Source organism: Aegilops tauschii, chromosome 2 (genome assembly GCF_002575655.3).
Source record: "Aegilops tauschii subsp. strangulata cultivar AL8/78 chromosome 2, Aet v6.0, whole genome shotgun sequence".
Taxonomy (NCBI): Eukaryota; Viridiplantae; Streptophyta; class Magnoliopsida; order Poales; family Poaceae; genus Aegilops; species Aegilops tauschii.
The window spans coordinates 528,908,904-528,924,912 of NC_053036.3; the positions used below are offsets into that span (position 1 = coordinate 528,908,904).

General features: G+C 46.2%; 1 protein-coding gene across 1 annotated transcript; it reads right to left on the reverse strand.

The window, feature by feature from the left end:
• Positions 1-7,818: 7,818 nt before the first annotated feature.
• On the reverse strand, positions 7,819-8,913 carry LOC109750039 (ethylene-responsive transcription factor ERF039). Its single transcript, XM_020308987.4, has one exon. The coding sequence runs from the start codon at positions 8,823-8,825 to the stop codon at positions 8,181-8,183; it is 645 nt and encodes a 214-aa protein (XP_020164576.1). The 5' UTR covers positions 8,826-8,913; the 3' UTR covers positions 7,819-8,180.
• Positions 8,914-16,009: the final 7,096 nt, after the last annotated feature.

The following is a 16,009-nucleotide window of genomic DNA, read 5'->3' on the forward strand; positions in this document are numbered from 1 at the left end:
ATGTATTGCGTAAGAGTTGAAAAGGCTGAAGCGCGTTAAAAAGTATGAACCAATTGCTTGGCTAAAACCGGGGTTGTACATGATATGGATATTTTGTGTGGGGAAGATGGAGCATAGCTGGACTATATGATTTTGTAGGGATAACTTGCTTTGGCTATGTTATTTTGATAAGACATAATTGCTTGGTTAGCATGCTTGAAGTATTATTATTTTTATGTCAACATTAAACTTTTATCTTGAATCATATTAAATCTGAACATTCGTGCCACAATAAGAAGAATTACATTGAAATTATGCTAAGTAGCATTCCACATCAAAAATCTATTTTTATCATTTACCTACTCGAGGACGAGCAGGAATTAAGATTGGGGATGCTTGATACGTCTCCAACGTATCTATAATTTTTGATTGTTCCATGCTATATTATATTCTGTTTTGAACATTATTGGGCTTTATTATACACTTTTATATTATTTTTGGGACTAACCTATTAACCGGAGGCCCAGCCAGAATTGTTGTTTTTTGCCTATTTCAGAGTTTCGCAGAAAAAGAATATCAAACGGAGTCCAAACGGAATGAAACCTTCGGGAACGTGATTTTCGGAACGAACGTGACCCTACGTCAAGACATCAACCAGGAAGGCACGAGGTAGGGGGCGCGCCTACACCCTGGGCGCGCCCTCCACCCTCGTGGGGCCCACGTTGCTCCACCGACGTACTTCTTCCTCCTATATATACCTACGTACCCCCAAACTACCAGATACGGAGCCAAAAACCTAATTCCACTGCCGCAACCTTCTGTACCCGTGAGATCCCATCTTGGGGCCTTTTCCGGAGCTCCGCCGGAGGGGGCATCGATCACGGAGGGCTTCTACATCAACACCATAGCCTCTCCGATGATGTGTGAGTAGTTTACCTCAGACCTTCGGGTCCATAGTTATTAGCTAGATGGCTTCTTCTCTCTCTTTGGATCTCAATACAATGTTCTCCTCCTCTCTTGTGGAGATCTATTCGATGTAATCTTCTTTTGCGGTGTGTTTGTTGAGATCGATGAATTGTGGGTTTATGATCAAGTTTATCTATGAACAATATTTGAATCTTCTCTGAATTCTTTTATGTATGATTGGTTATCTTTGCAAGTCTCTTCGAATTATCAGTTTGGTTTGGCCTACTAGATTGATCTTTCTTGCAATGGGAGAAGTGCTTAGCTTTGGGTTCAATCTTGCGGTGTCCTTTCCCAGTGACAGTAGGGCAGCAAGGCACGTATTGTATTGTTGCTATCGAGGATAACAAGATGGGGTTTATATCATATTGCATGAGTTTATCCCTCTACATCATGTCATCTTACTTAAAGTGTTACTCTGTTCTTTTGAACTTAATACTCTAGATGCATGCTGGATAGCGGTCGATGTGTGGAGTAATAGTAGTAGATGCAGGCAGGAGTCGGTCTACTTGTCGCGGACGTGATGCCTATATACATGATCATACCTAGATATTCTCATAACTATGCTCAATTCTGTCAATTGCTCAGCAGTAATTTGTTTACCCACTATAATACTTATGCTCTCGAGAGAAGCCACTAGTGAAACCTATGGCCCCCGGGTCTATTTTCCATCATATTAATCTTCCAACACTTAGCTATTTTTATTGCCTTTTATTTTACTTTGCATCTTTATAATAAAAATACCAAAAATATTATCTTATCATATCTATCAGATCTCACTTTCGTAAGTGACCGTGAAGGGATTGACAACGCCTTTATTGCATTGGTTGCGAGGATTTTATTTGTTTGCGTAGTTGCGAGGGACTCGTGCGTGGCCTCCTACTGGATTGATACCTTGGTTCTCAAAAACTGAGGGAAATACTTACGCTGCTTTACTGCATCACCCTTTCCTCTTCAAGGGAAAACCAACGCAGTGCTCAAGAGGTAGCAAGAACAAGCAGTCCACATCCCGGAGCAACAAGATGCAAATCAACTTATCAATTTTCTGCAGATGCATCATAATCTTTGAGGTCTTCGGGTGCACAGGTAGATACTTAATGATCTTGTGGAGCATACGTGGACCTGCAATGGCAACCAATAAACCGTGCGCTTAAAATAAATTTAATGTTCGAACTATGTATTTTCGCTGCCAACAATTGTTGTTTACGTACAATATTCACTAGTATGATGAACTTGCATGGATTTGCATGAATTAAAGGGTTTCAATTTGAGGAGTGTGGCTGTCTGACAAGCAATATGAGGGGTCTTCTGACGTCCGCGGTCGGGCCCTGGCGTGTCCGTGGATGTTTAGGGGGGGGCGGATTTGCCAAGTCCGGATGTAGATGCTCTCACAACCCATTTTATAACCATTGTACCGGTGACTATTCACCCCACCACCACTGGGTCGTCGACGGGGCCAATGACGTCCCCTATTTTCCAATGCAAAAGGCGAGGGAGCATGATGTTCTTGCAACCCTAGTGTAGAGGGCAGAAGAACAAGGGTTTATTAAAGGTGTTCTTCCAAGTTCGTATGATGAGGGTCTGAGTATATTGCAATACGCGGACGGTACTATATTCTGTTTTAAAGATAACCTTGAGGGGACTAGAAATATCATAGTCATTCTATATGTTTTCGAGCACATGATTGGGTTTGAAATTAACTTTCTAAAAAGTGAAAAAAATTGGTGAGGCATGGGACAAAAAGAATGTCTATGATCGTATTTTTACATGTGCAACTCGGGACTTCCCCTTCAGATATTTATATATTTCCTTCCATTTAAAAAACACTTTAATGTTGGCTGGAAGCCAACTGAGGAGAAAATTTGAAAAAGGGGGCAGCTTCCTGGCAAGGGGTTTGCTTGATATGGATGGTAGGCTTACACTGACATAAACTTCTTTGAGTAGCGTCCCCAATCATATGCTTTTTTTTCGTCTTCTTTCGTCCTCGAGTTCTTTGGCCAGATAAGGACGCGTTCGTAAATTCCATTTAGTTAACTGGCTTGGTGTTTGTCAAGCCATATATCAAGAAAAATCTTTGAATAAGAAAACCTTGTCTCAATGTGAACCTCCTCCAGCAAATTCTCATTTCCAGAATGGTTTAATGATTATTAAAAATAATCTTTACCAACTTAAACACAACGGATAGAATAGTTGGTGAAGACCGATGGTGCAGATTCCCGTAGGTAGGTTTCAACCTCCCAACCCCGACAATTTTCTCCTCAAACTATGATCAAAAGGATGTTCCCTGTATCGATATCCATACATACGAGATCTACACTTCACAAGGGCTTCGCCATGCAAAATGGAACCATGTTTGAGAACTAGGGGTGTGGTGGACCAGCCTTTCGGCCTGGAGCAATTCGCATGGACAGAGAGACAAAGTTAGCACTTTGCTCAGATGCGTTTGAGGGGCTGCCCCCTCACAAATTTACAGGGGAAAGGGAAGGAGGCCAACTTGGAGTGCTCCCTCCCTAGGTGGAACGCCACAAGGGGTGGGCTGCTTCACAAATCCTAGGTCGCATCTAGGAGGCTTGGCCTCCAAGCCAAAGGGGAGCACCCCACTCATGGGCCAATAGGACCATGTTGCTTCCCCCTACTTGGGCCTACCCAAAAGGGGTAGCCCATCGTGCCTTGCATATATTTTCGGGAGGCGGAACCCTCCTTGACCTTCTGGTGATTTTCCGGTCTCCTGGGACTTTCCCGGTTTTCTGAAACTTCTTTGGTGTTCTCCGAAACACTTCCGGTTCTCTATTCAAAACATTTTTGATCTTCCCAAAACTTTTCCAGTGAGTTTCTCTCAAGCTCCTAACACTTCTGGTACTCAACAAACTGGTGAACCTTATGCTTCTGATCCCGTAGGTTCGGTAAACTGTAGACATGACCCGAAAGTCCTTCCGGTCAATAATCAATAGCGGGATCTGGGCATCCATTTTGACTCCTACACTTATACGAATAAATTATTTTGTTTTCGCACATCATTCATTTTGCTTCATGATACTTAACAAAACCTGAGGCGAGACTTTGGGTATCCGTGTGAAGCAACAACTTGATTACTATACCAAGTTATCCTCGTTACAGGTTTTGTTCCTTTTTCTGATTTACGTATTCCAGCATCCCCATGATCAATCATGCTTTTTCTGGTAAGACGATGATGGATACCAAAATACCGAGAGGGCCCGAAGAATATCTCTTCATCGTTGGAGGCGCAAATCTCAATCTTGAGCTATCAAGTCCCTCGGCATACTTTTTCCGATGCACATGAAAGTTGTTGTTATAATCACCATATTACGGAGAACGTTTGACGAACCACAAACTACACCGTCCGACATGAAGGTACTCAATACTATTATGGTCTAAGTAACCGAGCATACGTTAACAATTGCATGTATATACTTAAAACACTATGACGATGTGATCTTGATGTTTATCATTTAGTTGGGTGTATCCAGCATAGTTCTGCCAACAATGTGCTCCCATTGTTATCGACGTCCTTGTTACTTGAAAATTGCCCTATGATAAGGAAAATGGGCGCATCATGCAACACATGAGCTAGTCCTAGGGGCGAGACTAGGGAACTACTTGGTGTTTATGTTTTCACACGTGCAACTGGGTTTTTCTGTGAATCTCATATTCAACAACAAATGTAGTTATAGCATGGAACGTAAACATTAATTACGAACATGGAAAAAATAACATTGTTATTGCCTCTAGGGCATATTTCCTTCAATAGGTGGCTATGGTTTGGTCGCTCGCGGGGGGCTTCATGGTGGCGTAGGGGAATGGGGCTCCTTCGGCTAACATTGGCCATGGCACTAGTTCATGCCTCCCGCCTGCTTACTCTCTTTGGGAAAGACGACAAGAGGGAGCCGGTGAGGTGGGCTGAGCCTGCTGAAGAGTTAGGTGAGGCCGAGTGGCGTTATGCTTAGCGGTTCTCGCTTTTAGAATATGGTTGGGCCGGCTAGGTTTCGGTTTAAAAGGCTTTTCCCTTTTTCTTTTTATAGAATTAGGGAATATGATAGATATGGAATTATTTGGAGGGCCAAATAATTTTCAAATGAGATGAAATTCTTATGGTGGTCTTTCTGACATTCAAAGCTACACTAAAATTTCCAAAAAATTGATAAGGATTTGAATTTAAATCAGGGAAATGATATAACGGTGGTTTGAACTAGAGGTATGAGAAAGAAGTGTGCTAAATTTCCAAAAATTTACGATAGCTCTAATATGACAAAAGAACACCATGTGCCAAGTTTGGGAGTGAGTCTTGAGGGTAGTAGCAATATTAATTCAGGGTTGCAATAATAAAAATGATGTGGGATTAACATGAACATGTTAAATTAATGATATTCATTGGTGGCATGATGTCATGATGATACAGAAGAACAAACGTGCAAAGTGGTTAGGATATTACTCTGTGGCGACTTCGTCACTCTCAAGATGATGTAACGGCTCCGTCTCTCGGAGGCGCTCATAGGGAAGTGATCTACACGCTCTTATATTTGTTTACGAAGGAAGTATTTAAGATCCAGCTCAGTCTTGTTTTCCGGCCAAAATACGTATCAATTACTTGCCTCACTAATCTTAATGCATTTGATCTTTGCATCATCGGCGCAACTGGTCGTCTAGTGTACTTAACCTAAAACAATACCCATGTGAAACGGTACTATCAGGAGCTAGAGTACAACACAGCAGAATATTTGAAGGTACAGGAAAAACTTTATTATTGCCTTTTTTATAACCGTTTTATTGTATTATTGCTCTTTTCCCTTTTTTCTTGGCGAGCAGAGAGAGCCTTCTTCTTCTTTTTCAGGCGAGGAGTGAAAGCAACAACGTGAAACGCAAAACAATCGAGAATGCAAAAGGAGCGATTTGTGGGAGAAAAGGAAAAAGAAAAAGAAAAGGGAAGAAAAGGAAGGAAAGTTTTTTCGGACCTGCCTGTGCGTAACGTGCCCAATACTCCAAGGTAACAGGCCGGGACTAGCGTCGAGCGCGGACTTTATTCCGCCCTTTTCCGCTGTGGCATGTGATTTTCTCATCACTATTGCTTGGGGCGCAGAACAGTCGAGTAGAGAAGCATCAATCCATGTTGCTGCGGCCTTGTTATCTCGTGCCGCCACGCCTGACGGAATATTCCTCGCAGTCCACACATCCCAATCTACCTCTTCTAATACCGGCAGAATGCAATGTATATACTCCTGTATAATCATTTATTAGCTAGAAAAAAGGAGTATATGCGTTGTATATTTGTACCTGAACTCTGCTTGAATCTGGAAAGTACGGGTCGTGTACGCGAGCGAGACAGCAACAGACTTGCCCTTGACTCAAGCGTGGTGGCTGCGAGAATCCGACAGGCCCTGAGGCTGACCGCCCAGTTCATGATCGCCTCGAGAGCCGCCAAGGTTACGTGCACACCTACCACTGTGCGCCCGTGCATGGATTCGCCGCGGCGAAAGCCCTCTGGTTCTGCAGAGGGAGGCGGGAATTATTTACGTTTTCGTCAAATCAAATCACGGTTGTTTGTTCACACGCCACCCCTTAATTAGCTGCGGCGTGCTAATCAAACTCAAAGTACTCCCTTAATTTCCGAGTAACTGCTAAGTTAGGTGCCACTTTGGTCCTGGCCTCGGCGCAAGGACGTTTATATAGGACTAGAGCAAAAGGGTCACGCTATCAATCACTTTTTTTTCTGGCTGTTGAAAAGAAAAGAGGTCACGCCACGATGTCATCAATCCCTGAGGCCTCATCGTCTCATGCATGCCTGAGGCGGCAAAACAAAAGGTGATGGGATTAAAGAAAGAAAGGCGCAGCCGTAGGACAAGCTCGCTAGCTGGCTGGCTGGCCGTGTTGTACTGGTACTTGGCCTCTACGATCTCATCAAGTTAAGTCAAGCTAACCCCTGGGACAAGCTGTCCCGTCAGTTAGCTAGCCCGGTGCACGGGAGGGTGCTGTCCTGGCGCACGGGACGGGTCCTCCCCTTTTGCACCGAGGACGCCCGGCCGGCCGGCCGGCTGGCAAGTGGCAGGCGCCGCGCGCGGCCACATGCCCACATTGGCGCCTGCAGTGCACTGCATTTACGTGCCTTTGGTCCGTCGCCCTGGCCTGCCCTGCGCATGCTGCCCGCTGCCACCGCTCCTGCGCGGCATGGCATGGCGCCGCGGATAAGCGAAGCCCCTGGAGCTAGCGAGCTGCTACAGTGCGCGCCACGCGCACGCGGAGACGGCACGGGCACGGGCACGGGCACGGGGCAGCGCCCTCCGCTGGCTCTCGGTCCCGGTGCCGGTTTTGGACGGGCTCGTACGTGCGCGGGCGGCGCTGCCCTCGAGGCTTTTGCCTCGCTCGGAGCCGGAGCCGGAGCGCGACGGCGGCGCGCGGGGATCCGTAGCCCCACCGCGGGCCGGGCCGGGGTCGCGGGGGTTTGACGAGAACGGACATCAATAACTTTCTTTTTTTCTCTCTTCTTACAGTAACCCGGGAACCCGTTTTTTCACGCGGCAACCATCGCTTTCCCTCCCGGTGGCACAGCGCGCCGCAGCTTTCAAGCCATTGTAGACTTGTCGTACCACCGCCACTGCAGCGCCGCGCCAAGCAAAATCAATCAATGGTTTTCGGTGCTCGTAGGCCTGTGGAGCTGCGTGCGTTGCATGGCCTTGACGAGGACGAATCCTACCGTTGCGTGGGCCGCTAGCGATGAGGACCGGAGAGTAAAATGGAATTGCTTAAATGTCGCTCTCCCCTTGTCAAGTCAGGAAAAGTATGCATAAATATCGCTGTCAATTTGGTTCATATCTCGCGAGATCGCCCTTTTACCGCTAAACAAACAAAATAAAACATAAAGGGTAAGGTAAGATAAGATGCTTGTTAATTATACATATTCTTGTCCCCCAAATCAAGCAAGGCCGGGAGGAAAAGAAACTAACTTTATACAGTCTCGCATCCTAATTTTGGTAAAGGAAAAGTAAAAACGCAGCAAGAGGAGGCAGAGGGAACCGGAAACAGAACTTGGAAAAGAAGAAAGGAAAAACACAGCAGAGCAGCACCGGACGGACGGAGGAAGACGACGACGTCCTAGATAGATAGTAATAAGAAGATTGACGGAACGAGGTGCATTTCCATGTCTCTGATCGGTCCAATCCCGAAGTAGTAAGAGCCATGTGTGAAGCGACTGGAACGGTGGGAACCTTCTGCTGCAGCGACGATGATCAGTACTCCCACAGGAGTGGCTCCTCGAGGCGGAACACGCCGGCGCCGACGATGTCCTCGTCGACCACCCAGGACGACGCGCACGGGAGGCCCGCCGAGGCCTCATATCTCAGGTCCAGGAGCAGGTCGGGAAGGTCGAACAGGGCGTCTTCTGGGTCCGGGACCGGTTCGGCGTGCGGCGGAGGCGGAGGCGGCGGCGAGGCGGCGCTGGCGTCGGAGCCGCTGTCGGGGCTCTTGGCATTGGCACTGGCGCCGCAGGGGAAGTCGGCGGAGGCGGCGAGTATGGCGGCCGCCTGGACGTCCTTGGGCGCGGCGCTGGCCGGGCGGGGCAGCAGGTGCGCCAGGTCCGGGAAGTTGAGGTGGGCGGCGCGGCCCTTGATGGCGAGCGTGGCCACGTCGTGGGCGCGCGCGGCCATCTCCGCGGTGGCGAAGGTGCCGAGCCAGATGCGCGACTTCTTGCGGGGCTCCCTGATCTCGGACACCCACTTGCCCCAGCTCCGCATGCGCACGCCGTGGTAGGTCGGGTGCCGGCTGTCCTTGCGCGGCCGCTTGTTCGCGGCGAGAGACGAAGACGACGACGATGAAGACGAGGAGGAGGTGGCCGTTGGGGAGGTCGGGGAGCCGGGCTCGGCGATGTCGTCCATGGCCGCGGCGGTGGTGGTGGAGGAGTAGGTAGGCAGGGCAGGGCAGGGGTGAGCAGGGGAGAGTGGTCGAGTGCCGAGTGGAGGTTGGAGGGGAATAGCGGGGTTTTATGGTGCGGCCGCGCAGGTGGCGACGTGGCGCGGTCGAGAAAATTGCGAGGAAAAACAATCGGAAGTGCTGAAATTTGAACCCATGGGTAAGGAAAGATCTCTCGCCCGGCTGGAGAGCACAGGGTTTTCTTGGACAAGACAGCTTACTTCACGCGCCTCTGGGATTATTCTCTTCGAGAAGCGTTCATTGAACCGGATCACCCAGGGGGGCGGGCTGGCTGGACTTATTATTTACACCCGGCCCATGAAAACTATGTGGTACTTTAATGTCTCAAAAAAATATGTATGTGAAATGCGATGAGTTCAGTCCAGCTCAGTGTGGATGAGATTCATGTACTACGGGTATCAAATATTATTGCCAATATAAGAGTATCAAATGCCTGCAAGGTGTTTAATTCCGAACCCCACCGCGTTTCAAAATAATAATAATTCCGAACCCCTAGAAAAGGTGTTTAATTCCTTGAACCTAGTATCCATTTGTTCACTGGACTTGTGAGTGAAATGTTTCATTTTACAATCACAAACGCTTTGCACATTGCGTGGTAGCAAAGCTCAAAGATGTTCCAAGTGGAAGACCACTGTGTCCATAAATCTCATTTTACATAGTCAAATGTTACTAATTTATTACAACGTCTCTGCCTAAAAAAAGCAAATGATTTTACTCGCTTAAATCTCTTTTTACAAAGACAACAACTTCCCGAAATCTCCCGAAAGAACAGAAAAACTATGATCGAATATATGCAAAATCAATTTTTTATATGCACCCCAAAGCGGCCCAACTGTTTCACAAAACCTCACATAAATGACCCGACGACAGGCTTTGCCTACAAAATTCGATCTTTTGCAATTTAACATTTGTTGATCAGTTGTGTTGGGAGACAGTTCGGTGTTGCCTCTAAGACCCTGACTCGCAAAAGTACACACAAACGACTTATCGACAAACTGGCATGACCATGGTTTTGTATTATTCGATTAACATTTGCCGACAAAACATGTTCGAGGACAGTTCGTCGTTGGAATTAGGTGGCTTGCCGCTTTGCTCAAAAGATGGTTGGGAGTGATAAATACTACCTTATAAAGTGATAGTTGCGGTATATCACTTGGGCGGGATAAAAACTTTCCAGCCATGTACCTTATCCTTGTACTAAACTTAAAAGTGTCGACCTTCCAATGTAACCCCGTATAAACGAGTATGACGCATCTGTATTATGATGTGCGATTCTTTGTGGAATGTTTTATTATTTAACCAAACTTCATATATACCTAAATAACCAAACACTGTTTAATGTGAAGAGCAATGCCACCCCATAAGCCCATTGAAAGTGTGTCTAACCCCCTAATGATGTTTGGTATGATGACACACGATTATAGGGACTAATGTATTTGCTAATTGCATTATGAGGTTTGAAAGGATCGAGAGGTCAACTAGAGGGGGGGGGGGTGAACATGAGATTACAGATTTTAAGCGTAGCTTCCAAATTTCAAATCAATGCGGATAAATTAGATTTTCTAGATAGGTAACTAGGTGAACACAACCTATATCACTATATGACAAGCAAGCTCAAGGCAAGGTATGCTAGGCAACAATCTAATTAGCAAACCAACAAGAATACAAAGCAAGTAAAGGTATTGTAAATTATTTAACTACAAGTGAGTCGAGGACGCGGATTTTATCCCGAAGATCACACTCTTTGGGGAGTTCTAATATCCGTTTGAGCGGTATTGAAGCCAAAGCCCTCGAACATCGCCAATTGTCTCACCATATCGTCCCTTTGAGTCACCCCTATGCATGAGCCTCAAATCTCTCAGGGTTGATCTTGAAGGCGACAACCACGCCTTTACAAACTTCCCGGAGCAAACCACAAGCAAGGAAGCTTCCGGGGAACCTCCACCATCTAGGAGCCCAAGCTCAAAGAGTAACAAGTGTCGATGAAGGAATCAAGCGGGGAACACGATTGGTTTGGTGGAAATTTGGATCGGGTCTTGCTCTCTCTCTATCACCAAAGAATCAACAAGTTTGGGTGAAGGAATAGTGAGTATTAAGGGGCTGTTTGGATTGTGACTATGTTTGCCTTATATTGCCACATTATTCTTGCCACACTTGACTAACTTGAGTTGCTAAAATTGTTAGCCACACTTTGGCTTGCCTAAGGGAATCTTGCCACACTTTTTGTGTCTATGATATGTGGGGTTCACTGCTCATAAAAAAATTCTTGCCTTAGGTGTTGCTAGAACCAAACACCCACCTAACTTGGTCAAACTTGCATAAGGTGAGGTGTGGCAAAGTGTGGCTAGAAACCAAACAACCCCTAGTTAACCCACACATGGTGTCCACAAACTTAACCCGGACACCATGGGATCGACCCCGAGACCTCTAGGTCACGGTGTAAGGTGGCTAGTGACACACGTTTGATGGTGAAAGTGCATGTCGTCCTAGTTTGTGCTTTTGGTAATTAGCGACGATCTGTAAGGACTAATGTTTTCCATTGAGATGTATTTGAAGGAAATTTCCATGGTCAATGCATGAAGAATATTGGATGAATTGATGAAAGCCATCAAGATGAAGATATGCATTGAGTATTGGTGATGAACAACAATTTCTATGGAAGAGCAATTGGATCAAGATATATATGATTATAAGTTCCATATGTGATGCTTGAAGGAGATTGGATGGATTTTGAATGAATGCCATCAACATCAAGATATGCATCAAGATCATTGAGTTGTGGTGATGAATATCTTATGATTAAGAAGAAGCAAAGAGATGGACTTTGGGCCTCAAGATTAGGTTCTATGATTGGAGCAAGTGTAATCAATATGAATTCCATGTGATGTACAAGATGTGATCAAGTTGGAGTTCAATGGAGGAACTCGAAGATTGTCATGCTTGGATTTATGAGTTGGGCTATGAAGGGTCAGATCTTGAGAGGATGATTAAAGAAAGAATTCTCTATATGGCTTTAATATGAGATCATGCTGAGCTCATATGTTGATTCATGATTGGACAAGTCTTGAAGCAAGTAATTGATGAAATTATTGTGCCTCTCAAGAGATTGTAATGGAGCATGAACAATAAGAAGTGGTGACCAATATGATACTCATCTAGAAACTCGATGTGGTCATAAGAGAATTGATATAATTGCGATCATGTCTTGAATCAACGAAGTGAAGTAAAGAGTTGAATGTGGACTTCATGATATCAAGATAGATCATTGCATAAATGTAAATTTTGACCAACATAAAGATTGAATATCGAATGCCATATGGTTAAAAGACAAGCGCAAATGATGTACCACATGGGATCTTGTGGTATGGTAAGAAATTGTGCATTGTGCTTTGTGAACTAACCCATACTACCTGCTTTCTATGTCTGTGTGGGTTAGCTTATTCTCATGGCGTGCATCAAAATACATATTTTAAGTAGCCTGTGTGAGGATGACATAAAGTGAAGATTGTAATCAAGGTTAATAAGGGCAAGTTCAAGATAAGCATTTCAAGGGAACACAAGCGTGAAGCTTGCGGATGATCATGTGATTGGCATGTGAAGCTTGTAGGATATGGGCATGATTTATGCATGTGAAGATAGTATACAAGGCAATGCTTTCCATAGGTGAAAGGATCAATATGGTCGACTAGAGGGGGTGAATAGGCGACTAACAATTTTAGCTTCTTTTAACAAATTGAGGCTTGACAAGAAAGTAGGTTTTCTAGATAGGTAACCAGGTGTACAACCTATATGCCAAGCTCAATCACAACACAAGCAAGCACAAGATAGAAACACACTAAGCTTGCACAAAGTAAAGGTAAGAAGCAACCGCAACTGGAGACGATGTAGACAAGCATGTGTTATCAAAGTTCCCTCCTTTTGGGGGAGGTACGTCTCCGCTGGAGCGGTGTGGAGGCCCAATGCTCTCCAAGGAGCCACTAGGGCAACCGTATTCTCCTCATGCCCTCGCACAATGCAAGGTGTCGTGAATCCACTAGTGGTGCCCTTGAAAGGCGGCAACCGAACCTTAACAAACAAGGTTGGGGCTCTCTCCACAACTTAATTCGAGCCTGCCACCACCACCACGAAGCTTCACCACAATGGATGTGGCTTCGAGGTGACCTCTTCCGTCTAGGGTGGCCCAAAACCCAAGAGTAACAAGATCCACAAGTGAAAGTATGGGGGAATCAAATTTCCTTTGGTGGAAGTGTAGATCTAGGTCTCCCGCCTCAAACCCTAGCAAAACAACAAATTTGGTTGGCAAGAGAAGGAGATTGGGCAAGAAATATCGAAGGGCATTAATGGAGGAGAGAGAGAGAGGCCAGAGGTAAGAAGGAGGTGGAAGAACCACCTCCTTAAATAGGGTCCTCCAAATCCAACTATTATGCGCATTTTTATACAGGGCCGGTGAGGGAGTCCTGGACTAAGGGGTCCTCGGGCCGTCGACTCGAGGATATGGGCCGGACTAATGGGCCATTATGGGGCAAAGCCGGAGTGCGGACCAGTGATCGGACAGGAGATCTTCGGAATCATGGTGTGCCCTCCAAGTCAGGATTAGCGTGATCTTTCCTTCGTTGTAACCGATTGCTTGTAACCCTAACCCTACTGGTGTCTATATAAACCAGAGGGTTTAGTGGCTTTAGAGAGAGAGCTACATTCATCACCTCATACCTTAGGGTTTAGCTCGCTTTATCTCCAGGTAGATCTACTCTATAACCATAGCATACATCAAATACAATCAAGCAGGTTGTAGGGTTTTACCTCTTCGAGAGGGCCTGAACGTGGGTAAATACCGTGTTCATCGTCCCTTGTTCCCCATCCATCCTAGATCGATGGCTCGGGACCCCCTACCCGAGATCCGCCGGTTTTGACACCGACATTGGTGCTTTCATTGAGAGTTCCGCTACGGATCACCAAAGGATCGATGGCTGAGCCATTCGAAAGAAACCCCACTAGCGCCGGGGACGTCTTCGCCCCCAGCCAGATTTTTATGGTCGGTAGCGTTACTTTCCGTGCTAACCTCACCGGACGCTTAAACCCGGTTGAAAACCTTACCACTGACCGCGAAGCTAGCCACCGAAAGCTAGATTTTGGGGTGTGCCCTCGGCAAGATCCCGCCTTCGAAAGGCCCACTGAGCCCGACACCTTGACCTCGGATTTGGCGGACGTAAAAGAAACCAACGTAGCCAAGGATCTGGCCCTGAAGCCGGATCCCGTCGAAGTATCCGAAGAACGTCCCGCCGAACACTCGAGAGGCATGCCCTCGGCGGGAACCTCGTCGGTAGACGACCTTCTAGATCGATTCCTGGCTATGGGAATCTCCATCAACAGGCCTAGCACCTACGACCAGATCGGGCTTAAACCTGACAACAGAGAGATCCATACCCCGCCCATCACTCACCTCGTCGCTACCGTTGAAGAGGGGGCGGAGAGATCGCGATCTCCGAGGCTTATGACAGTATACACCCGGATCTCTAGCCCGGATACAGACACCCGTCAAGATAAGTGTCCGGACTTGGCCCGCGATACGGGATCCGACCTCGAGCCGACCCAACCATGATACATCTCCAACGTATCTGTAATATAAGAAGTATTCATGCCATGTTTACAACAATTTTATATGGTTTTGGTATGATTTTATTAGAACTAACCCGGACTAACACTGTTTTCAGCAGAACTACCGTGGTGTCGTTTTTTGTGCAGAAATAGAAGTTCTCGGAATGAGCTGAAAATTTACGGTGATTTTTTTTGGACCAAAAGAGACCCCCGGAGCACCGGAGCCAGGCCAAGAACTGGACGATGAGTCCACAAGCCTAGTGAAGGAAATATGCCCTAGAGGCAATAATAAAGTTGTTATTTATATTTCCTTATATCATGATAAATGGTTATTATTCATGCTAGAATTGTATTAATCAGAAACTTAGTACATGTGTGAATACATAGACAAACAGAGTGTCACTAGTATGCCTCTACTTGACTAGCTCGTTAATAAAAAATGGTTAATTTTCCTAACCATGGACAAAGAGTTGTCATTTCATAAATGGGATCACATCATTAGAGAATGATGTGATTGACTTGACCCATCCGTTAGCTTAGCACTTTGATCGTTTAGTTTATTGCTATTGCTTTCTCCATAACTTATACATGTTCCTATGACTATGAGATTATGCAACTCCCGAATACCGGAGGAACACTTAGTGTGCTATCAAATGTCACAACGTAACTGGGTGACTATAAAGATGCTCTACAGGTGTCTCCAATGGTGTTTGTTGAGTTGGCATAGATCGAGATTAGGATTTGTCACTCCGATTGTCGAAGAGGTATCTCTGGGCCCTCTCGGTAATGCACATCACTATAAGCCTTGCAAGCGATGTGACTAATGAGTTAGTTACGGGATTATGCATTACATAACGAGTAAAGAGACTTGCCGGTAACGAGATTGAACTAGGTATTGAGATACCGACGATTGAATCTCGGGCAAGTAACATACCGATGACAAAGGGAACAATGTATGTTGTTATGCGGTTTGACTGATAAAGATCTTCGTAGAATATGTAGGAACCAATATGAGCATCCAGGTTTCGCTATTGGTCATTGACCGGAGAAGTGTCTCGGTCATGTCTACATAGTTCTCGAACCCGTAGGGTCCGCACGCTTAACGTTCGGTGATGATCGGTCTTATGAGTTTATGTGTTTTGAAGTACCGAAGGTAGTTCGGAGTCCCGGATATGATCACAGACATGACGAGGAGTCTCGAAATGGTCGAGACATAAAGATCAATATATTGGATGACTATGTTTGGACATCGGAATGGTTCCGGATGAGTTCGGGCATTTACCGGAGTACCGGGGGGTTACCGGAACCCCCCGGGGAGTGTATGGGCCTCATTGGGCCTTAGTGGGAGAGAGGAGGAGGCGGCCAGGTGGAGGGCGCGCCCCCAAGCCCAATCCGAATTGGGTGGGGGGCCGGCCCCCCTTTCCTTCTCCCCCTCTCCTCCTTCCTTCCTCTCCTACTCCAACTAGGGAAGTGGGGGAATCCTACTCCCGGTGGGAGTAGGACTCCCCTAGAGCGCGCCATAGAGAGGGCCGGC